General features: G+C 45.3%; 1 protein-coding gene and 1 long non-coding RNA gene across 12 annotated transcripts in view; both read right to left on the bottom strand.

Moving 5' to 3' along the window:
* Positions 1-14,350, bottom strand: part of LOC131312334 (protein DA1-related 1-like) — a 28,066-nt gene extending 13,716 nt beyond the window's left edge. The window contains exons 1-4 of one of the 11 annotated variants that reach the window (XM_058340023.1): positions 14,005-14,350; positions 13,724-13,835; positions 11,736-11,883; positions 11,399-11,489 (exon numbers count right to left, since the gene is read on the bottom strand). In XM_058340023.1, the coding sequence (XP_058196006.1) occupies positions 11,399-11,489; positions 11,736-11,843 (199 nt within the window). In that variant the 5' untranslated portion in view covers positions 11,844-11,883; positions 13,724-13,835; positions 14,005-14,350. Of the gene's footprint in view, positions 1-11,398; positions 11,490-11,735; positions 11,891-13,474; positions 13,619-13,662; positions 13,702-13,723; positions 13,842-14,000 lie in introns of those variants that run through there. The other 10 variants (XM_058340029.1, XM_058340027.1, XM_058340025.1 and 7 more) reach the window with 10 other exon arrangements.
* On the bottom strand, positions 7,792-11,392 carry LOC131312335 (uncharacterized). The gene is made up of 2 exons (XR_009195842.1): positions 8,000-11,392; positions 7,792-7,931 (listed from the first exon to the last, which is right to left on the bottom strand). It is a non-coding gene; the product is annotated as an uncharacterized LOC131312335 (long non-coding RNA).
* Positions 14,351-23,866: the final 9,516 nt, after the last annotated feature.

Below are 23,866 nucleotides of genomic sequence, written 5' to 3'. Positions count from 1 at the left end.
TGACTTCAACCAACCCGTGCAAGGCATGTGCCTGTACTTAGAGAGCAAGCCAAGCAAACTCTATAAATACCAAGTGATGCAGCCCAAACTCAGACCTAAAACGCTAGTCTCTTGCTTTGCTCTCTGCACATTCTCATCCTCTAGCCGGGGGTGTTCCCGCAAGAGGGCCTTGCCAGGAACACCCCCGGCCAGGTCTTAGTCATGCGTTCCCTATGCAGGTCAGAGCGCCCTTGCCGGGAACACCCCCGGCCAGGTCTTAGTCATGCGTTCCCTATGCAGGTCAGAGCGAGAAGGCTAGGCACCCACAAGATCCATTGAAGAGGAGCTCATATTCAAGATTACGGGCCACACAATTGGTGAACCCGACGTGAAACGCTTCTGATTCACGGCGGCTCAAGATCCCTTCAACCATTATCTCTTCACGAAACAACCTCTGAATCTTGGCCACGACGGGCAGAGAACTACCAGACGGTTCCACGGTTCCATCTCTGACACCAAGGACCCTAGTGGAAACCCAGTTTTGCTACCGACGGCGGGACACATGTCAATCTTGATCCCTACAAGCTCTGGGCTCTCTCCGGCTCAGGACGACGTAAAGCAGGCATACATCCGGCTGTTACAGCGACGGGACAACGAGATAGCTGCCTTAAGGGCGGAGATGGCTCAGATGAAGCAACACATGAAAGACGTCCTCGCAACCTCAAAATCTGCTGGTGGTCGGAGGCGGCGATAGCCAACACCTCCTCCACCGCCGCAGAAGCTGCCCTTGGAGACGGGTTACTGCGGTTCGATGAAGGATCGTCTCGGTTTCACGCTTGAGAACGGCGACGCAAGGGAGTTGATTGTCTATAGACAACCGACTACATCTGCTACACGTCGCTCGAGAATCCATCAAGAACGCAGCTGATCCCGGGACACCGCCGACTCTTTCACAAGCACTTACTCAACCGGTCATGCGGAAAAATCCCGTAGCATGGCATCTCATCATAGCCAAGCCACGGTGGAGACAAGGCGCCACGTTTCCGAGCGTTTTGGAGAAATTCCCAATGAGAACTTGGAAGCCGAAACGTTCGACGAGACAGCAAAGGAGTTCGTGTCGAAATTCCTAATGAAAGCCAAACTTACGAACCAAAAACACGGCACAACAAAGAAATCCATTGACGGTCTTCGCTGAGTGGACTCGGAGATGAAGAAGCAGCCCTGGCGCAAGCACCATGAGAAACCTTCGGACAGGGACCCCAAGGATAAGGAGTACAAGAAGTCGAGAACGATGGGCACGGCAAACCTCCACACCTAGGATTCGAATGGCAGTTGAAGGAGCTCGGCATCTCACCCATCACGCCTAACATAATCAACGAGCCTCCAGAGCCTACCTTTCACTTGCCAAAATTCAACAAATTCGATCCGAATACCTGTGAGGCCTATACACACTTAATCCACTTTCGGCAAACTATCGCCCTTTGTACCCTAAAGGATGAAATCAAATGCAAAGCATTCCCCTCTAGCCTCGGCTCTCTTGGACTCCAGTGGTTCAACAAATTGCCCCTGGATCCATTCGGAACCTAGTTGAGCTTGAAAGGGCATTCAACACCCGGTTCACAACGAGCAACAAAACGGCCAAGGAACCGAAGTCCCTGCCCCAAATGAGGAAACAGTTGAACGAGACACTCAGGAAATATGCCGAACGCTACTGGCAACTTTTCAATGAAATTCCTGGGATTGACGGCTATTGGGCCGCATGTTCCTTTGAAAATGGATTGGAGTCCGGTAGCAAGATCTTGGACAAATTGGCAATCCAACCCCCACACGGCATGGACGAATTAATGCTAATTGTAGAAAGGTTCTGCGGCCTCGAGGAACTTCAAGCTGACCGAGCCGCTCAGGGGATTCCCAACCCAACTGCTCCATTGCCAGCAACCACCCCTCAGCTTGTGGCATAAGTGCCCACCCCGCAATCCTAGCCGAAGAAGCACATGAACAACATCAAGGAAAGAAGCGCCAACCAAGCACAATTACGTGGCTGAGACAACGATTTTCAAAGAACCCATTTGGTCTTTCCTCAAGGAGATCATGCGGGAACCCTACTTCAAGTGGCCGACAGGCAAGCCCGGCACGGACACGGGCTAGCCAGATCAAAACCCAAGAAAGAAATGTTCCTATCACAACGAGCTCAGCCATTACACGACGGCTTGTGCTCCGGACAAAGCACTCTTGGAGCGTCTTATGGCCCAGGGTCACCAGAACCGGTACATAGACCGAGCCAAAACTCCCGCCCTCCAGCCCATGGCTGTCCTCCCGAACCCCAATGAGCAGCGGATGGTGATCCACGTCATCCATGGCCCAATAACAAAAGAGTCCGAAGCTCAGCTGCGTATCGAGCTCGATCAAGCTTCCACTTCTAAGCAAGTGCTCTCGGTTGGACCCGGCTCCAAGAGACAGAGAACGGAGGATCTACCGAAATGGACAATCACTTTTACTGAGCGTTACCTCGAAAGGGTGCAAACCCCTCACACCGACGCTCTTGGGTTTATCGTCCAGCACGCATGACATTCGGCATGTTCTCGTCGACCAAGGCAGTTCGGCAACGGTCATGTACTACGACCTTTTCAAAAAACTTGATCTCCCAGAATCTGCACTCCAGCCGGCGGAAGTACCCCTCATTAGATTCAATGGAGCCCCGGTTTGGCCGCTCGACCAAGTATTCTTTCCGATCGTCGGCACGGCTACGTTAAGTGTCGAATTTGTCGTCGTGAACGTACCAAGCCCGTACAACGCAATACTTGACCGAAGCTAGCTCCACAGCATGAAAGCTATCGCCTCAACCGACCACCAGATGGTCCGCTTCATCGGTGCCAATGGTCGGAAAAAGACCTACGCGGCGATCAAGTTAGCATCCAAGAAGTGCTACGTCTCGGCCGTCCACAATGCAACAACCCCGAAGCAAGTCCAATGGGTCGAAGTTCCCGACTTGGCAGTCCTCGAAGACGTTGGCGAGCCCGCCGAAGAAAAAGCTATTGAAGACCTCGTAACCATGCCTCTCAACGAAGACGGCTCCCACTTCTTTCTGCTCGATTCTTCGCTCAGCGAAGCCGTGCGTGAGGAGATGTTCCAGTTCCTCAAACAAAACATCGAAGTATTCGCATGGACTCCCTATGAAATGCCAAGCGTGGATCCGAGCTTCATATGCCATAGCTTTAACGTCAAGGAGGATTGGAAGCCTGTGGTACAGAAGGTTAGACGCTCGGCCCCGGAGCACACCGAGGCAGTAATTGATTGAGTCAACCGACTCTTCGAAGCAAACGCAATACAAGAAGTCCAGTATCTCACGTGGTTATCAAATACCGTCGTGGTGACGAAGAAAAACAGAAAATGGAGGGTCTGCGTCAATTACCCTAATTTAAATGACGCCTGCCCCAAAGACTGTTTCCCCTTTCGAAGATCCACCAGTTGGTGGACGCCGACGCCACGGCTGGACACGCTCGGCTCAGCTTCATGGGCGCCTACCGAGGCTACCACCAGATCGCGATGGACCCCAACGATATGGGGAAAACATAGTTCATAACTCCATACCGAATCTACTGTTACTGAGTCATGCCTTTTGGACTCAAGAATTCAGGCGCAACTTTCACTTGAGCTATCTTCAAAATGCTACACTCCCAGACCGGCCATACAGTTGAAGCATACATTGATGACTTGGTTGTCAAGAGCCAGAAGGAGTCAAACCACCTCTGCCATTTGGCCGACGTATTTGAAGTTTTACAGATGCACAAGCTCCGTCTAAACGTAGAAAAATGTGCGTTCGGCGTTGGAGGCGGAAAGTTTCTCGGGCACCTAGTCACAAGGCGAGGAATCGAGGCCGACCCCTGTCACATATCGGCCGTCACAAACCTCCAGCCACCAAGGACAATTCAATAAATTCAACGACTGACGGGCATGGCAGCAGTGTTGAACAAATTCATCAGCAAGTCCTTGGACAAGTGCCATGCATTCTTCCACGCCCTAAAAGGAAAGAACCGACGAAGCTTTGAATGGACAACAGATTGCGACACGGCTTTGGCCGAACTCAAAGGCTACCTCAGTTCAGCTCCATTACTTGTCAAGCCAAAGGAGTTTGAGGACCACTACTTATACCTTGCTATCTCACCCCACGTTGTACGTTCAGCTCTGGTTCGGCGAGAAGGCGTAAAAGACAAACCAATTTACCTCCCAAACACACTACCTCCCACTTGAAAAACTAGCGCTCGCACTCGTGCTGGCAGCACGAAAGCTTCTGCCATACTTTCAATCTCATACCATAATTGTCCTTATGGCGCACCCCCTCAAAAGCCTCTTCCGAAAGGCCGACCTCTCAAATCGGTTATCTAAATGGGCCGTTGAACTTGCCAATTTCGACATCCGTTATGAACCGAGGACAGCAATCAAAGGACAGATCTTAGTCGACTTTATCGTAGAGCTGACTCCCGAAGACACAAGCAATCTCATCAATCTGGCATCACCCCAACCCACAACCGAACAACCAGGGGTCAACAAGACTTGGCATTTAATCCAAGGAGACACTTGAGGCCTACATGTCGACGGTGCCTCCAACAACAATGGCGCAGGAGCTGGAATTGTCATGGTTTCTCCTTGTGGGACTCTCCATGAGAGTGCTATTACCATAGACTTCTCAGCCACAAACAATGAGGCAGGATATGAGGCCCTTTTAGCTGGCCTACGCACCGCCATTGCCATGCAAGTCGAAGACCGTCTTCTGCGACTCTCAACTCATTGTCAATCAAGTCCTCGAGAAGCTCGGGACCCAAGAATGCTAAAGTACCAAGCGACCGCATCCGAATTGATCAAAAGTTTCAAGACATTCAAGATTGAGAAGATAAGCCAAGAGCACAACTCGCACGCCGATGCACTCGCCGGCCTTTCTTCGGCATGTGAAGTACCGAACGATCAACTTCAGCAATATTGAGAAACCAACCTTTGAAACAGAACAAGAGGTACTGAATGTGGAGCTCGGTCCGAGCTGAATGGACGAGATTGTTGCATTTACCGATGGACAAAAAGGAAGCCTATAGGCTTCGGAACAAGGCTGCCTACTACTTATTATCTGAGAGTGGCCAGCTCTACAGAAAGTCTATTTTCGGGCCGTACCTCCTAGTGGTCCATCCAACACAAGTGTCGACTATCTTATCTGAACTCCACTCCAGCAGTTATGGTTGTCACTCTAGCGGCCGCTCACTATGCCAATGAGCCATGAGCCAGAGCTACTTTTGGAAGAACATGAAGAAGGATTGTGAAGAGGTTGTAAGGAAATGCCGACCGTGCCAATTGTTTTCTCTCATCCCCAACAACCTGCACAAAATCGCTCTCCAATCACCAGTCCTTGGCCTTCCACCTAGTGGGGGTTTGACATTGTTGGCAAGTTGCCGACGGCACCTGGTGGATTCAAATTCCTCATCATAGCAACAAACTACTTCTCCAAGTGGGTAGAGGCCGAACCGCTGGTTACAATCACTGAGGCTGACGTCCGGTGTTTTTTCTGGAGGAACATTGTGACACGGTTCGGCTTTCCGTATGCTATCGTCTCCGACAACGGCACACAATTTGTTGGGATTGTTGGGAATGGCCTCACGAACCTTTGCGAAGAATTCGGGATCCGTTTTTTCAACTCTACTCCTATTTACCCAAAAGGAAATGGACAAGCCAAGGTTACCGACAAGACAGTTTGTGCTGGCATCAAGCGTCAGCTGAATTTAAAGAGAGGTAAATGGGTCGAGGAACAGCCCAGGTTCTTATGGGCTCACCATTCCACCCCTCGGTGTTCCACTAGCAGACACCATTCTGTATGGCGTTCCACATGGAAGCCGTCATCCCTCTCGAGTCCAAATTTCCTACCCGAAGGATAGAGCACTTTGATCCAAAAACCAACAAAGAAGCCGTGGAACAAGAACTTGTACTGGCGGAAGAGAATCGAGACGATGCTCGGCTAAAACTTACAGAATACCAGCAATAGGTGGCAAAGGGATACAACCGCAGCATTCAGACTAAGACCTTCAAGCCTGATGACTTGGTGTGGAGGAAAATTGTCCAAGCCAAGAAAAAAAACAAATTCAAGCCAAATTGGGAAGGACCATTCTGCGTCGTTCAGATAGCTAGAGAAGGGGCCTATGTTTTGGAGGACATGGTTGGAAAGATCCTCACTAACCCATGGAATGCCCAAAAGTTGAAGGCATACATGTGAAATTCCAGGATGGCGTGTCTCGGCTTCGGCCAAGCTATCTTTTTATGTTCTGTTTCAGCTTCGGCCTTGTTTATTTCATGTTTTGTGTAGGCTACGGCCACCATCTATCCTATGTAAGTCTAACTTTCGCTCGGACATTTTATTTCCCTATACTTCGTTGCAATTTTCAATACAAGTACCATGTCTTGCTCGGCAATCGACGTCTCTGTGTAATTCCTTATGTTTGTCCCCAAAAAATTTCTAAGTATTAGTCGCATTCGGCATTTGCCAAAAAATATCAACGATGACTTCGGTCTCACTTCTACAAACGGCGACTGCGCCACCGCTTCGACCATTATGATGCCCCTAGAAGCACCTCAGACATATGGTCCACTGAGCCTAAGACCCACACTACGGCCGGGACTAACGCTATGGTTCGGCTTCGCAAAACACTAAGGTTGGCCACAACTCGGTTATACTCACGCTTCGGTGAGTAAACCACCCACAAACTCCAAAATCCGCTAAGTCCCTCATACTTTGACTAAGGACTGGCACTTTGGCCGAGCCCTTAGCAAAAGTAGGGGGCACTAATCAAATTTTCTCTAAGAATCTTTTACTTTGGCTAAGGATTGACACTTTGGTCGAGCCATCGGTAAAAGTAGGGGCACTACTCGAATTTTTCCAAGGCTTTCATACTTTGGTCAAGGCTCGACACTTTGGTCAAGCCCTAACCAAAGTGGGGGCTACGAACAATCACATACTCAAAACAGCAACATGATCAAAATATTTCTAAGGCATTAGAACGAACCTCAAAACCATGTCCAAAATTGACATTAAATTAAAAGTGATGTGGAATTCCTAAGCAAGGAGACACGGCGTGGTAGATCGTTCAGTGCCGCCCTCCCACAATCTATTACATCAAAAAACCAAGCTGCCAATTGTTCGGTAAATTCCCTAGTCTCAACTATTACACCTGGCACGGCAAACTCCAGATGTTCGGAGCCATCCAGTCCAAATGAATCAAGTTCAAAAGACTTAATAGGATTTTAGAAAGTTAAAGGTTAATTCAACTACAGCAACTGACCAACAATTTATCCTGATTCTCTTCCTCAGCAACTTTATCCTGGTTCTCTTCCTCGACTGCTTTTTCCTAATTCGGCACCACTAGACTCACCCTGCTCTTCAGCCGTCACTTCAGCCCCTCCCTCTTCATCGTCCTCCTCGGGAGGCAATGGCTTGCACTCTTTGGCAGTATAAGGCAAATCAAGCTCTCTGGAATCACAGAAGCGGGAAGCTGATTTAGAAAACCTGTCCCGGGCTCAATCACCATAACCCCAATCATTGCAACGGCGTTGGCTTGATACCCAAGCTCATAGAAGTCGGGCAGCCTCAATTTAAGCTCATCATTCACTATGTCGCACGCCACCTTGGTGTACTCCTCCGCAGCTAGGTTGATATCGGCCGTGTAACCCTTAAGATCAGCAGCCTTCAGTTTTTCCTTTTCCTCCATCTTCTCAACCTCAGCTCGGGCGGCCTCAGCCTCCGTCCTCACATTGGCCATCTCATTCTTCAACTTCTCATTTTCAGCACCTGCAACCCTCGCCTGCTGTTCCAATGCCTTGACCTTCTAACGCATCGTGTCTCGATCGCTCTTGTAACGCTCATGCTCGGCGCCCACCTTCGTCACCTTGTCGGAGGCCTTGAGAGCAGCTTGTTCGACCTAACAAACAAAAGATTAGAAATCGACAAGTTTAAAGGAAATGGAAAAGTAACCAAAGCAAGAACTACTTGCACCACCAGGTGAGAGCACATCTCCACGAAATTCAGCATGAGCTCCGATGGCACCTGCTCCACATCCTTCGGCAGGGCCAAACCTCTCAAAAGGGTGACAGCAAGTCCAGGCTCGGCCTAAACAGAATCATCAACTCCTCCCATCAAGTCTAGCGTAGGACGGGCTGAACTCCCGCCGAGCGACTGCCTCCACCGGGGGCTCTGTTGTCTCCAAATGAAGCTTAGGAACAGTGACATTCGGCGTAAGAGCATTGCTGCCCTCAGTTTGCGCAGGTCCGGAGCTACTTTGCAGTACAGTATCATGAGAAGTCTTCTGCCTTTTCTCCCTCTAAGTGTCCGGAGGAACTCTGGAGCGAGCCAGGGCGAGAGTGCGAATTGGTATGACTGGCCGAGGAACGTTTCTTCTTGACATATCGTCATCAAAGATTGGAACGACAGTTCGGAGCGGCATGTTGAGTCCTGGCAATATTGGTTCCTAGACCTCATTCTCCAAGCCGAACCAGTAATCTGCCGACTTCCTAAAAGTCGGCAACCTAACTCTTGGCAACTTTTGTCCTCTCCCGGCCCCTTGAGTTTCTGAAGGCCCCGCTTTCTTTTTCAAGATTGGCTCCCCTTCCTTCTTTTTGGTTTTCTTCCTAAGCACCCCTTTGTATGACAGAACGTACTCAAGAAGGGTGGGAGCGTTTCAGTAAGCCTGAGCCTTCAGGGTCTCACAGTGCTCGGCGACGGAGTTGGTGTGCAAACCCTTGGAACTAGGACCGAGCGCTGCAAAGAACAAATAATGTCAGATAGACAGGAGACTAGAATCAAAATCCAAAAACAAGACACATGAAGGCAAAATTGCAAGACCTCTCATGTCGCTAACTTTCGATACAGAGTGACGCCTCGGCGCATCGCCGAACTCGTAGTGTCCATGGACTTCCAGATAGAAATCGGCCCATTTGTCAATATCCGGAAGGCCAGTGATCAAGGGCTCCATCTTTGGGCGGCTTGTCAAGTACCGACGCCCGCTTCGGCCGTGTCAGGACATGGTGTAGGTATGGAACAGGTCGGCGACTGTGAACTCAAACCCCTGGCTTTCCTTAAGGGCAATGATAGACATGATGATCCTATAGTTGTTTATGGCCAGCTGGTGTTGGGCAAGGCTAAATCTTGACAGGACCTCCCTAAGGAAGGGTGAAGAGGGAACCGTAGGCCGGCTTCACAAATGGCCATGAGAGGCACAATAATATGCTCAGGACGGTCCTGAGCCTTATCCTTAATCTAATCACTCCTAACTTGATTGAGCATCACGTCGGCACGAATGTCATACTCTCGACAGAAGTTTTGGTACTCCTTTGGGTCGCCACTAAAGAAATGGGCGTGGGGGCACAGTCGGCCCTGGTCAAACAGATCTGCGTCCTTCAGCGTAGAAGTTGAAGCCTCCGCACCGGTGTTGAACCTAGACTCGGCCTCATACCCCCTCTGAAGGTCGGCCTCCAACACAGTGGAAGGGGCTAGAGTGATCTCCGGTGTGGTGTTGAACTCTCATTCGGCGTTCAAATTGTCGGACATGTTTGAGGAAGCAGACATGTTCAAAGAAACGGAGGAAGAGCCTCGGCTTCGGTTCCTATGTCTGTCAATTAGCCTCCTGACCAACGAGTCCGCAGAGTCGCTTCCCGAGCTTTTGGAATCAGAGGAGATGAAGATGACCGGGTGGGCCAAACCTAACAAAATCAAAGGAAAGCAAAGAATGAAAATTCGGCGTCGGAAAGAAAGTCAAAAGACTCACAAGGTTCGACCTATCCTATTTGGCTCACCACGGTCGAGACGGTTGCAAGGGTTCGGCATCTAGCTAACCTAGGGTCTAAACTCTTTTGCTCGGTGAATACATCAAAAGATGGACACACTCGGCCAAAGCCAACCAGTGCCACTACTGGGGCTCGAAAGAACAGTTTGAAGATGGGGATGAACATCACTGTTCACCCCAGTATTCCACTATTCACTCAGAACAAAACTTCCAAAAAATGCAAAGAATCGATAAAAAAAATGATGCCAAAGCTGAATAAGATGGTAGAAACATAATGAAACGATCTCATACCGGTAGATTTCTGTGGAACTTGAGCTTTGAATTAAGAGATCTGGATCTGGATTGAAGCCTGGATGCGAGAAGTTAAAGAGAGAAGCTCTGGTTCTAGAAAGAGAAACACGAAGAGTAACCGTCTCTCTCCTCTCGTCCCACTTTATATGGAGGAAGGGAAACGGTTCAAATTTCCCGCCTCATCATTATCCCGCTGAGCCATGAGCCACTCAACATATGACACGTGGCCACGATAGGACAACCGCTCAGAGCCTCTCACATGCCAAACGTCCCTTCATCTGCCACCCCGACGCGATGATCGACACCTGGCACCCATCCATTGGGGCTCAACTCCGGCGGTTGCAGCTTTTGAAAAAGTTGTCGATAAGACGACTCGGGAAAACCATCCCTATGCTCCAAGTTATTGGCCCAGCTCAGGATCAATCCTTGCCATACAAGGGCATTGGCAGAAGTATAAAGGCTATTGTAGTAGGCCGAACAAATTGGCTCCCACATGCTCAATGGAGACGGGTCGGAGCTAAGCCACGGTCGAACCTAACGTCGCCAAAGCCCAAGCTCGGCAAAGCCCGAAGCTCGGATAAGGATCTCACCTTACCGCTCAACGGCTCGGCCAAAGTCAAAGCACAGACAGATGACTTCATCACGTCCCTCTGTCTCCCCGAGCCGTCCGCTTCCTGGCTCGGCCACTCTCAATGCCACATTTCCCAAAACCAGGGGAACGGTTACGCCAAGAGATAATGATTAAAGCACATGGGGGTGCCAACTCACCCCAGAAACGGTTATCCAACCTTATCTCTAACGTCACGATGACTCCAACCGACCCGTGCAAGGTATGTGCCTGTACTTGGAGAGCAAGCCAAGCAAACTCTATAAATACCAAGTGATGCAGCCCAAACTTAGACCTAAAACCCTAGACTCTTTCTTTGCTCTCTTCACATTCTCATCCTCTCGCCGGAGGACCTTGCCGGGAACACCCCCGGTCAAGTCTTAGTCGTGCGTTCCCTGTGCTCCCTGTGCAGGTCAGAGCGATTAGGCTAGGCACCCACAAGATCCATCAAAGAGGAGCTCATATTCAAGATCACGGGCCACACAAATTGTATTCACACACAAAATGCGACTCAGTAGAATGCAAGTAAAATACTTTATCACAGAGGATACATGCCCATATAAAGAGCAATAAAGGAGAATACACAAAGGAAGAGGTACTAAAGAAATGATCTTCAAGACACTTCGTCAATAATTTAGATAAGAGTCATGAGAACTTTCCCAGTCTCAATCTCTCCTTGAATATTACTGAGCATGTTATGTTTACTTACCAATTACTTTTTTCCCTTTATGATCTTCCTCCGCAAGGGAAAGTGCAATAGCATGATCAACGTCTTCCGTCTCAAAATCTGACCATGCATCCTGCACCCAAGTCCCCCAACAAACATAATAACAAGTACAGGAAAAAGAATTTGGGAGTAAAGCTAGGAAGTCATAAATAAATAACAGTGTGACTTTTGAGCATTGGAACCACATCATTTGTTGAAAACATGCTTACCTTACCCTAACCACAATGAGATAACAGACAAGATTAATGGAATGGCACATGCACAATATCAGTAAGACAAATATTACAGCATCGAAAGTGACCAAAAAATTAAAGTATACCGTAGTAGAAGGGCCGACCCAAATTCTTTCATCCCCATACTTCGCCTGATATTGCCCTTCAGAGATTTTGTGGCTGGAGCCTTTCATAATTTTGGTTAGCCAACCCATATTGTGTTACAATAACTGCTTGTGGGCCGGTAAATTTACCCTACACACTAAGCATTCACAGTAAACAACAGATGAACCATACTAGCAAACTCTACCTAGCATTATCCATCCTAGTTTGAAATAGAAAAAGGAGACAAAAAAAGACTACAAAACTGGTAGACATTGGAGCAGTGCAACAACCAATCTTGCTATTTGATCTAATTTCTAGGGGGGTAGAATGAATACAACAACACAAAAGTAAAGTTATTGACAAAAATAACTAGCAGAACCAAATTCGTATTTTTTTTCCTTTTATTAACTGAAATCTGAAGTTTCTTTGGACAAATAGAGGGTATAGCTTCTTAACCAGAGTCCCAAGTAACATGAAAAGACATGAGTAGTACCAACACAAACACTAAACAAGCAAACTTAGGCTATGTTTGGTAACGCTGCCACTTTTCTGTTTCCTGTATTTTGTTTGCTGAAATCAGTTTCTACTTATCCTAAAAAAAAGTGAAAGCAGAAAGCATGTTTGTGTCAACCTGTTTTCAAAAAAAAAAAATCAATTCCTGAAACCATTGTTTACTTTTTCTTAAATTGTCTCTATTGCAATTTCTCCTCTAATTCCCAAACGATACAGGAGAGAGAGAGAGAGAGAGAGAGAGAGAGAGAGAGAGAGTCATCCTAGCCTTTGCAACCACGTTAGAAACAAATTACATACTCTACCACGTCAAACTGAATCAAACCAATCTAATACTTGGACTAACTACTACTTCAAATTGCAATGGTACATATCCAAGAGAAACTCCAATCATTCCCATAGTCTCATAAAAGCAAGCAAGGAAAGTAAGAAAACATGAATGCTGATAGAGAAACAAGAGCTGCTCTCTATCAAGAGCTGCCAAAGCATCCTTATAAAATGCTGCCAATGGACAATTCATCAAAGCCTTTGCATATTAAAGATTTGGCGGGCAATAGTATTGCGAACTCTAGCCATTTCTCACAATTGAGCGGGGGTCACATTGACTTGTTGTGAAGAGCCCTGTTGCCTTGATCACTCTCCACAATCAAGTCTTCCTTGCTATCGAACTTGAACACATCATCATTTCAGTCATGCATCCTTATAAAGTTGTGGACCGTGCAACAAGTGGTTGGCAAATATTTTTGGGTCCGCACACTAAAGCCTTTAGGCATTTGTTTCAAGATAGGAAATCGCACCGACGCAGCACTCTATCACGTTGTGAAGCGATGAGTGACGATAATTGAACCATTCTTCTTCTTTTGTAGGTAATCGTCTACGTCCACGGAACAAGGACAAGTGGTACCACTCGCCCTTGTATGGCGTTAGAAACCCAGGCATATTTTGATACCCCGAATATCAACAAACTAAAATGCATTATAAGTTTAGTCTTTTTAACTTTAATTGAATTGAATCGAATCGAGTTTGCACAGCCGACTTATGGAAATACATAGTGCAGTGTTCAAGTTTGGAGCGAATTTTCAGCATCAATAATGCATTCTAGCTTTTGATCTATTGATGTAAAAAGTTGATTTCGAGCAAATTACAAATATAAATCTATCATCAATAGAAAAAGAAACTAAAACCAGATGGGAAGAATTCTAAAAATACGGAGAAAAGGTTTTCAAACCACCTATGAACCGAATTGGCTAAGTCTCAAATCTACTTTGAATCTACAGAGCTAATTCCCCAAACAGAAGTCAATTCAATCACCAAAAATTCACAAAAGCCGATTGAATACCTCTTACATAGTTCAAAACCATAGGAACACAAACACAGTTTTCTCGATCAGGAGAGGTAGGAGAGAGAAACGAAACAAACCAGAGCGAAATTGCAAATGGTATCGAGACCAGAGAGAGAGAGAGAGAGAGAGAGAGAGAACCTGGCCGCTTGAACAGTTGTCTCGATCTGAAGTCTGATGAACCCGCGCATCGGCTGGGATAAGTGCAAGCGGAAGGTTTCGGGTCTTCTGGCAGCCGGTTTTTCAATTCGAACTTCAACTCACCAAACATCCACAAAATCATAAACCCAATACATAAACTCCAACTCACCAATCAAAGGAAAAACAAAAACCTCAAAAATACCAATCATAACCCTTAAAACTTTTCCAGTCATGTGATTTTACAAACGAGTAACAGATATGTTCAATTGATAGAAACTCACCACAAACAGACAGATTTTGCAGAGACAAAGAAGTCTGATGAATCCCTGATCAGTTAAAGCTCTCAAATCAATCACAAGCGTAGTCACCACCAATATTTAGATGACAAATTTTGCATTGCTTCCCCCTATATGCCCTCGATTACTGTCAGTCCTAGCAATCGATACTACATAAGAAAATCAGAGTTGACTCAGAACAGTGATGGAACTTTTATTTAATCCAAGAAAAACACTCGTATGAAGATTCTAGAGGATAAGAAAATCAGAGTTCACTCAGAACAGTGATGGAAGTTTTATTTAATCCAAGAAAAACACTCGTATGAATATTCTAGAGGAGAAAGTGCAAAGACCCGCATCTTATTTTTAATTTTATTTATTCCTATATGTAGCGATGTGATTGCATGTCCTTGTAATTTATAATTTGTGTGCTACAGAATTATCTGTGTAGACATGCTTATACATGTGCTTCTAAGTTTAGTTGATCGGGCCGAGTTTGTGAGCACAGTGTGTTGAGAGACCCACGTGTATTTGGGAATGGTACAAATATTGTTATTTGATAGTGTTGGGGCCTTTTGTATGATAACTTATAACTTTGGGTGATAGGATGATAACCAATTAGTTGGGCGGCTGTAGTGCAATTAAGGGTGGATTTCAAAAATCCAAATAAGAACTTATTTTTTAAGAAAGCAATTTCAAGCTTAAAAATTATGTATTTACGTAAATAATTTTTCTATCACTATGGATCTTGTTTGATAGATCTCATTGAGATCTTTAATACGGTGCAAAAAAAAATTAAAAATTATTTTTCATTTACATTATTTTTGAGTTTGAAAATGTGAAATAAATACTTATTTTTTAAGAAGGTGCCTTATGCACTTAAAATGCCTGAATCACACCAGAGAACTTTCGAGAGTTTTTTTTTTTTTTTTCTTGTGCGTCTCATTCTCTCTCTCTATGAACTCTCATGCTTCAACCCCAAAATCGGAGACTAAGATTCGAAAATCTTGTAAAAAGACAAGAAGAAAATGTGATCTACGGATAAAGAGCCACACAGCGATCCAACCAAAATCTTAATCGGCCAACTTTGGGGTTCATAGCTTTTTCGAATTTTAGCTCTTTTGAGGTAAGATACATGACTAACTCTCTTGATATATTTATTTTTTATAAATGTTGTGAATGTATTGTAGAATATGAATATTCCTTAGATTATGTGAAAGATTGTGTAAGGATTTTAAGATCTCACATAAAAAATATGGGTTCTTGTTGATACTTATTTAATTCTTGAAAATTTATGTGTTATTGAGGTGTAGAGATGTCTAATGTTGGGAATAGATGTTGTCTATATGAGAGTACCTTGTTTCCATGTTGCACATTGAACATCTAGAGAAAGGAAAAAAATGTTTACTTGAGAAATTAAGTTTAATTTGAGATGCAAAAATTATGACTCTTGCACCTTGTGATTTATTTTTATGACTTGTGAAGGTTATTTGTGTTAATGAAAGAGTTTATGGGTGTTTGAAGTTTATTGAACGCTTAGAGCTGGGATACTCAATAGAAAATTATGCGGGTAATGTTCGGATAGAAATTATCCCGATTGGTGAGATAGGTAGAGATATTTGAGCTCGGATTATGTTGGTCTAGATCTAGATGGTGCACCTAGGAAAAAGCAAGCTGGGCTTGGCGAGCTCCTCAGTGAAAGATTGAAAATTTATGGGGTGGTACTCTGTACCCAATTACCCCAGTGCAAGGGTGGTGCTTGTACCTGATTACCCCGGTTCATGGGGTGATATTTGTACCCGACTACCCTTGATTTGTGAGGGTGGTGCTTGTATCCGTTTACCCCGGTTCATGGGGTGGTACTTGTACCCGGCTACCCTCGGTTAGATATTGGAGTTAACGTATGGTTATGACTTTGAGTTGAACCTAGAAATGTGGGGCTAGGTTGATTATGCGGGGAACATATGAGGTCATTAACATAGTAAATTTATTGACACTTGAGAATTATGTGTGGATTTTTAACTTGTGCTTGTTTCACGACATTTATGTTAAACTTGAACATATTATTTGGTTTAGTCTTGTTTCCTACGGGTTTCGGCTTTAACCATTTTAGGTGACAATGAGGCACTGAGTACTTAGTGAAGTGTAGCTATATGGAGTCTCTTTTGCGTTTTTATTTTGTTAGCATATGTCATGAAACGTGTTAAGGCCATAAGGCCGTATTTGATACAATGACTTTTGTAGTTTGATTGTGGAACCGAAAACTTATGTTATTATTTTGGAATTATAAAATTAGAGTTATGTACTCATCTCTTGGAAAACTTATCTTATGGCTTGTAGAACTTATTTTTGGCACTAAAGATTATGGAAAGAATATATTGTTCTTGGGACTTATGAGAATAAAGCTAGATAGTTTGATTCTATTGAGTTTAAGATTAGTGAAATATCCTTCATAGTACAGGAAACTTCTCAAGCTTTTGTGAAAAATATATTCGTTACGAATATCCTAATTTTAAAAAAAAAAAGATAAATTGTTTTAAGATTTTAAAGAAAGAAAAGGCTTTTATTTTCATCAACCCTTCCGATGTTTGACAAAGACTTGACTTTTTTAATGCGATATTTATGCATCTATGCCACGTGTTAAGGTTGAATTTTTCCGAGGCGTTACAGAAAGAGAAAATGAAGCAACCAAAAAAAATGGAAGAGTAATCAAATTTACGCAAACAAAGGCAAAAATTGATGAAAAGGGTAAAAGAAAGAATCTTGTTATCTATTCTAATATATCTATTCCATAAAAAAATACATTACATACACAATACATTACATTTTGTGTGGGGCCCACTTCAGGTTTCAAAAAAATCTAAAAAATATTCATAAATTTTAAAATATTATTTTATGGGGCCCTGTAAAAAATCAGCTCTAACGGATATGGGTAGGTATTATTTTTGGATTCATAGTGGTAAAACTGCATAGTTGAGCAGTTTCACCCATACAAATCCAAAAGTAATACTTACCAATATCTGTTGGAGCTAGTTTTTTACAGGATCCTATAAAATAATATTTCAAAATTTATGGATATTTTTCTGAAATTTTGTAAAACTCGAAATGGGCTCCACATAAGATGTAGTGTACTGTAGTATAAAAAGGTAGTGTATCTATATTTAGTGTAAAAATAATGTATGTGTATAAAATATACATACATTGAGTGGGGCACACCTGACCTAAAAAATGATCAAAGTTCAACGGCCTCTAGGGTGAACACTTTTTCGAAACTGTGTCACAAAAATAATTTCCATAATTACCCTTGTCACAAAAAGTTTTTACCATTATCCATGAGAATGTCATATGTAATTATCTGGGTAAAGTCGTAAAACCACATTACCTCAACTGTCATTGCCATAACCCTACATTCCCTACAAGTTTCATCTTAAAATAAAAACCTGCCACTTTTAAACCAACTTTTGAAATCTCCTCTTTCACACAGGTATATTGTCGTATTCCTTTTCACTTTTGGTAAAATGCTAGGAGTAATTTATTTTCTGTGTGTACAACCCACCAATCACTTTCATTGGCCTAGGTTGTACGTAGGTGATATACAAAATTGAAGAACTACCTGCTCTTTTAAGAGGTCTTTCACTTTTTGTTCATTTCTTTCTTTATGTGATATTTGCTTTTTCTTTTTCCTCGACAGTTATGGGTTGTTTATGGTTACATGTTTTGATATGGTATTTTACTTTTAGAATTGGCATTTATGTTCTAATTTCTGCATTGTATATGGAAGTATGTAATCTAATTTATAGTGTTTCACTAATTTGAGCATTTATCCATTTTTAATCTTTGGTTCAACCTAAAAATGAATCAGTTTTACTCCTTGATCAATAACTAGAGACTGTGATAAATACAATGCATGTGCAAGTCAAATTTTGAATATTTAACAAGTCATATTATGCACAATAGCTTTCCACTATTGTTTGATCCAATTTTGACTACGACACTTTCTCCACTTCTTTTTCTCCATGTGGGCTCATGGCCAATTGCTCCCATTTTCAATCATAGTCTCAATACAAGGCCAATATAGGAGTAACCACTAATGAACCAGTAAATTGAAATATCTCATTTATTTTATCCTTTTTTAAAAATAATTTTATTAATATAAATACTTTTATTTAATTTATCATAAAAGTAATACAAGTAAATCCAAATAAAATTTAATGTGGTAGGTACTAGAACAATAATGATGATACATAAATGTATATTTACCCGTCATTAATGTCATACTTACTATAGAATAATGCTTACTTACCAAAGCATAAGGCAAGAGATACCATGGAAGCAGAATTTTTACGATGAACTAATATTCATTGATAACACCTACCACATGGTTGACAATACTTACCATTAAATAAGGATAAAACGACTATATGTTTAAACCAGTCTTACCACGCAAACTGATCACGTTTTGTCAATTACCTTGTAATGTCATAGTATGTGACACCCCGTTTTCCGATGGCCAGCGATACTGCAGGATAGCAGGCTCCATCCGGACGGGAAGGGGCAAGTCATGGTTTATAAGAAAAGATCTCTCATACTTTTACAAAGGCCTTTTAAAGCTGTGAGGGCGGGCCAAAACGCATAGGAACTTCACAGTTAAGTGTGCTCATCCTGGAGTAGTCTAGGGATGGGTGACCTATTGGCAAGTCTATGGGTTTTGGGTGTCCAAAGCGGACAATATTGTTCAAAGATAAAACGGGTCATTACAATAGTCAATGTGTAGTTACAAGCAAACTTACCTACAATTATGAATCCTCACCAATCGCCCTAAGTTCTACTTCCTGAATCCTCGTTCACCACACCCAATGTTTGACCGCTACTACCTTCATGAATCTACAAGCCTTCTGTTTGCCTCCCGAAATCCATCGAAGAACTTCAACTTGCCTAGGAATATTCCACCTAGGGCTTTTCTGAACTAGGTATAGACGATGATATTGAAACCTCTTGGAGATGTATTTGACACTCAATGGTCCATAAATCGAGTAAATACTCCAAGATACAAAGCCAAATAACCCACTGAACTTGTTTTGGGGCGTCTCTAATATGCAGGGTTTTTCCAAACCCTAATTGAAGATATACCCATAGTTGTTGAACCGCACAGAACTGGTTTAAGCCAAGCAAAATGATATTGACTTGATTCTTGATGCCCAAGACCACGACATAACTGTACTATCGCACTCATACACTCAATACATGTTCAAAAAATTTCCTTTCCTTATAATCCCTAAACAGACTCTCTAAAAGGATAAATAAAATAAAATACAACTCGATAAATGGGATACATGGAAACACATGTGTTTTGTCAATGGAATTGCCAGCACAAAGGACTCGACTTTTTGGAACTGACAGTAGTAAAATGTTATGCCTTCCAGTGTTATAGGGGAGATACGATATCCCCCAGACAAGAGGGAGGATACCGTAACATTATAAAATAAATGAATTGGACTCTAATCTTTTTGAAAGGAACCATAATCTTCCATTGTGATTGCAATATCTGTGGCCACAATAGTTGATAATTAAACAGCAAATTTTTATAACTACCTCCGCATCAGATTTAATGACAACCTTATGCTATTGAAGTGCGATGGCTAACTGTAGCAGGCCGAACATGAGTTCGCTACTTAGCAACCGAGCCCGTGCCTTGCCGAGCACGCATCTTCAGCACGGCTCCCGTCCCTGTTCTGCGACAGCCCTTTCCATGACCACGGACTCGTTGGCGGATCGTCTCGTTGACGGCCACCTTCCACGGCAAGTCACTTGTGACTGTCCTCTCCTGTCGATCTGACGCCCGACCGACGAAGGCGTGTTCGGCCACCCGCAGGGCGAGGCCACTGCCGACCACGGCTAGCCACTGGTTTTGCATATTTTTCCACGTGTAAAGACGGTTATAACAAGCAATGATCATGAGCGCACATGGGTATGCCAGCTCAGCCCTAAAAACGGTTACCAGATCTATTTGGTGACGTCATGATGACACTGCCTGACCTGTGCAAGGCACGTGTTAGTGCTTGGAGAGCAAGTGAAGAGATTCTATAAATACCTAGCAGTGAAAACCCTAGAGAGGTACATGCTACTACATACTCTCCGATAATCTTCTGCCTACTCTCTCTACACATTACTCATCCTCACGCCGGAGGGCCTTGCCGGGACAACCCCCGGCCTGGCCTTTAGTCGTGCGCTCATCGTGCAGGCTGCGTGGAGAAGGCGAGGAGACCACTAAATCAACGAAGGAAGGACTCGAGTCGGAAGAGAGGGGCCACACAATTGGTGAACCCGACGTGAACCCTTCTCAGCCTCTGATCCAAACAGCTCAAACTCTTTTCCAAATCACATTCCTCTTAAGAAGACGGTCAAAAACTCAAACGGCGATGGGCGGAGATCCACAAAACGTTTCCGTCTCGGGGGCCAAAGACACCAGTGGAAATGCAATCCTCCCACCGTTTTCAGAAAGGCACATGTCCATCTCACTCCCCCCAGATTCTGGGCTTTCTCCGGCCGCAGACGACGTAACAACGGCCTACATCCGCCTTCTGCAACGAAGAGACGACGAAAGGGACAACGAACTTGCAGCGCTAAGAGCGGAAGTGGCCCAGATGGAGCAACATATGCAGGACGCAACCCCAGCCGCCTCCAGATCTACCGGAGGCGGACGACGGAAGCAAAGAAATTCTCCTCCTCCTCCTCCTCCGCCGCCCCGAGACCACCCAAACGAGGCGGGCCACCGCGTCTCCGTCAAAGACCGCCTTGGGTTTACGCCAGAAAAAGGGGACGCCAGAGAAATCATCCTCTACAAACGACCTACAACATCTGGTACACACCACTCGAGATCCCACCACGAGCGAACCCGCACAAGGGACACCGAATCATTCACGAGCACGTACTCGACTGGTCGCGCGGAGTTCTCTCGCACAACGGCATCACGCCGAAGCCGAGACTCCGTCGAAACCAGGCGCCACGTCTCTGAACGCCTCGGGGGGATACCACCAGAAAACTTGGATAATGAGAAAGATGTTCGGCGTAATGGCAAAGGCTTACGGATCGAAGGGGCGGAGAATGGGAACAGAACCTATTGCAACAAAGAGAAGTCCGTCGACCACCCCCGAAGGGAAACAACGGACCTGCGGGACAAGCTTCGCAGCCGAGTACACGAAAAAACATCAGAAAGAGAGAAGCACCCAAAGAGGCCACGCACGGACGAGCTAGGCAAACCACCGCGTCCTGGATTTGAACGGCAACTAAAGGACCTTGGTATCTCACCCTTCACCTCCCAAATCATCCACACCATCGCCGAACCCAATTTCCACCTACCAAAATTCACGAAGTTTGACCCAAGCAGCTGCGAAGCTTACACTCACCTCATTCACTTTCGCCAAACCATCGAGCTGTGCACTACGAAGGATGAAATCAAATGCAAAGCATTCCCATCCAGCCTTGGCTTTCTTGGACTCCAGTGGTTCAATAAATTGCCCGCTGGATCCATACGGAACCTGGCTGACCTCGAACGCGCCTTCAACACCCGCTTTATCACAAGTAACAGGACAGCCAAGGAGCTTGAATCCTTATCCCAGATGAGGAAGCTCCCAAATGAAACACTAAGACAATACGCCGAGCGTTATTGGCAGCTGTTCAACGAAATTCCAGGAATCGATGAATATTGGGCTGCGCGTACTTTCAAAAACGGTCTCGAAACCGGCAGCAAGATCCTAGACGAACTCGCCATCCGCCCACCACACGGCATGGGAGAATTAATGCGCGTCGTGGAGAGATTCTGTGCTCTTGAAGAGTTTTATGCGGACCGTGCGGCCCAGGGCATCCCAAGCTTGACAGCATCCTTCACCTCGGCCACAGCCCAACCGCCGGCACCAGCAATCATCCAGCACCCCCAACCCAAGAAGCAGGTGCACAACATCAAAGAAGGGAAAAAACGCCAGCCAAAAGAGCATGACTACGTGGCCGAAACCACCCACTTCAAGGAACCCATTTGGTCTTTTCTGAAAGAGATAATGAGGCAACCATGGTTCGAGTGGCCGACGGGCAAGCTCGGCACAGACAATGGCCAAGCTGATCAGAACCCAAGAAAGAAGTGCTCGTATCACAATGAGCTCGGCCACTACACGACGGCATGCGCCCCCTACAAGGCACTGTTGGAACGTTTGGTGACTCAAGGCCATCTCGATCAATACATTGACCGCTCAAAAACGCCCACCCGGCAGACAAATCCCAACCCCAACGAACAGCGCCCACTAATACACGTTATCCACGGTCCAGTATCAAAGGAATTTGAATCAACTCTTCAGGCCGACCTTAGCCGCGCATCAACTTCCAAGCAGGTACTCGCAGTAGGACCTGGATCCAAACGTCCACGAACAGAGGAGTTGCCCAAATGGACGATTACTTTTACCGAGCGCGATCTTGAACATGTGCAAACACCACACTCCGACGCTCTCGTCGTAACCGTCCAAATTGGAGTGCATGACGTCAAACGCGTTCTTGTCGATCAAGGAAGTTCAGCAGAGGTCATGTACTACGACCTTTTCAAAAAGCTGGACCTACCTGAGTCTGCCCTACAACCTACCGACGTACCCCTCATCGGCTTCAACGGTGCACCCGTCTGGCCGCTGGGCCGAATCTTCCTCCCAGTCGTCGTCGGCTCAAAAACCCTGACCGTCGAATTCATCGTCGTCAACGCACCAAGCCCATACAACGCCATCCTTGGCCGAACCTGGCTCCACGGAATGCAAGCCATTGCTTCTACCTACCACCAGGTCGTCCGCTTCATCGGCGCCACAGGACGACAGGAAGATTTGCGAGGCGACCAAGTGGCGTCCAAAAAGTGCTATGTCTCTACCGTCCACAACTCCGCCAAAGCCAAACAAGTACAATGGGTTGAAATCCCCGACATGGCAGTAACCGACGATGTTGGCCAAAAAGCAGAAGACAAAGCAGAGGAAGACCTCGTCCAGATGCCGATCAACGAGGATGGCTCCCGATTCTTCCTCATCAGCTCTTCCATCAGCGAGGCCGACCGCGAAGAAATGTTTCAATACCTCAAAGAAAATATCGAAGTTTTCGCTTGGACCCCCAACGAAATGCCGGGGGTCGACCCGAAATTCATCAGTCACTCCCTCAACATCAAGAAGGACGCTAAACCTGTCATCCAGAAGGCACGGCGATCTGCAGCCGAACACGCCGACGCCGTCGTCGAAGAAGTCAAACGTCTGCTGGAGGCCAACGCCATCCAAGAAGTACAATACCCGACATGGCTGTCCAACACTGTGGTTGTCAAAAAGAAAAACGGCAAATGGCGAGTTTGTGTGGATTATACCAATCTCAACGACGCTTGTCCAAAGGATTGGTTCCCACTGCCAAAAATTGATCAACTTGTGGATGCAACGGCAGGACATGCTCGGCTTAGCTTTTTGGACGCCTACCGTGGCTACCACCAAATTGCCATGGACCCCGACGATATGGAGAAAACTGCTTTCATCACGCCGTATGGAATCTTTTGCTACCGCGTCATGCCCTTTGGACTCAAGAATTCCGGGGCAACATTCAACAGAGCAATATTCAAGATGTTGGAAGAACAAATCGGCCACACTGTGGAGGCTTACATTGACGACCTAGTCATCAAAAGCAAGAAGGAATCCGACCACCTGCGAAACTTGGCCGAAGTTTTTGACATCCTCAAGCTACACAAGCTACGGCTCAATCCTGAGAAGTGTGCGTTCGGGGTAAGCGCTGGGAAATTTCTCGGACACCTGGTCACTCGAAGAGGTATCGAAGCCGATCCCAACCAAATCACAGCTGTTCAAAATTT

Source organism: Rhododendron vialii, chromosome 13a (assembly GCF_030253575.1).
Source record: "Rhododendron vialii isolate Sample 1 chromosome 13a, ASM3025357v1".
Lineage (NCBI taxonomy): Eukaryota > Viridiplantae > Streptophyta > Magnoliopsida > Ericales > Ericaceae > Rhododendron > Rhododendron vialii.
Note: the sequence above shows the minus strand (reverse complement) of the source record. Positions and strands in the feature narration are given on the sequence as shown.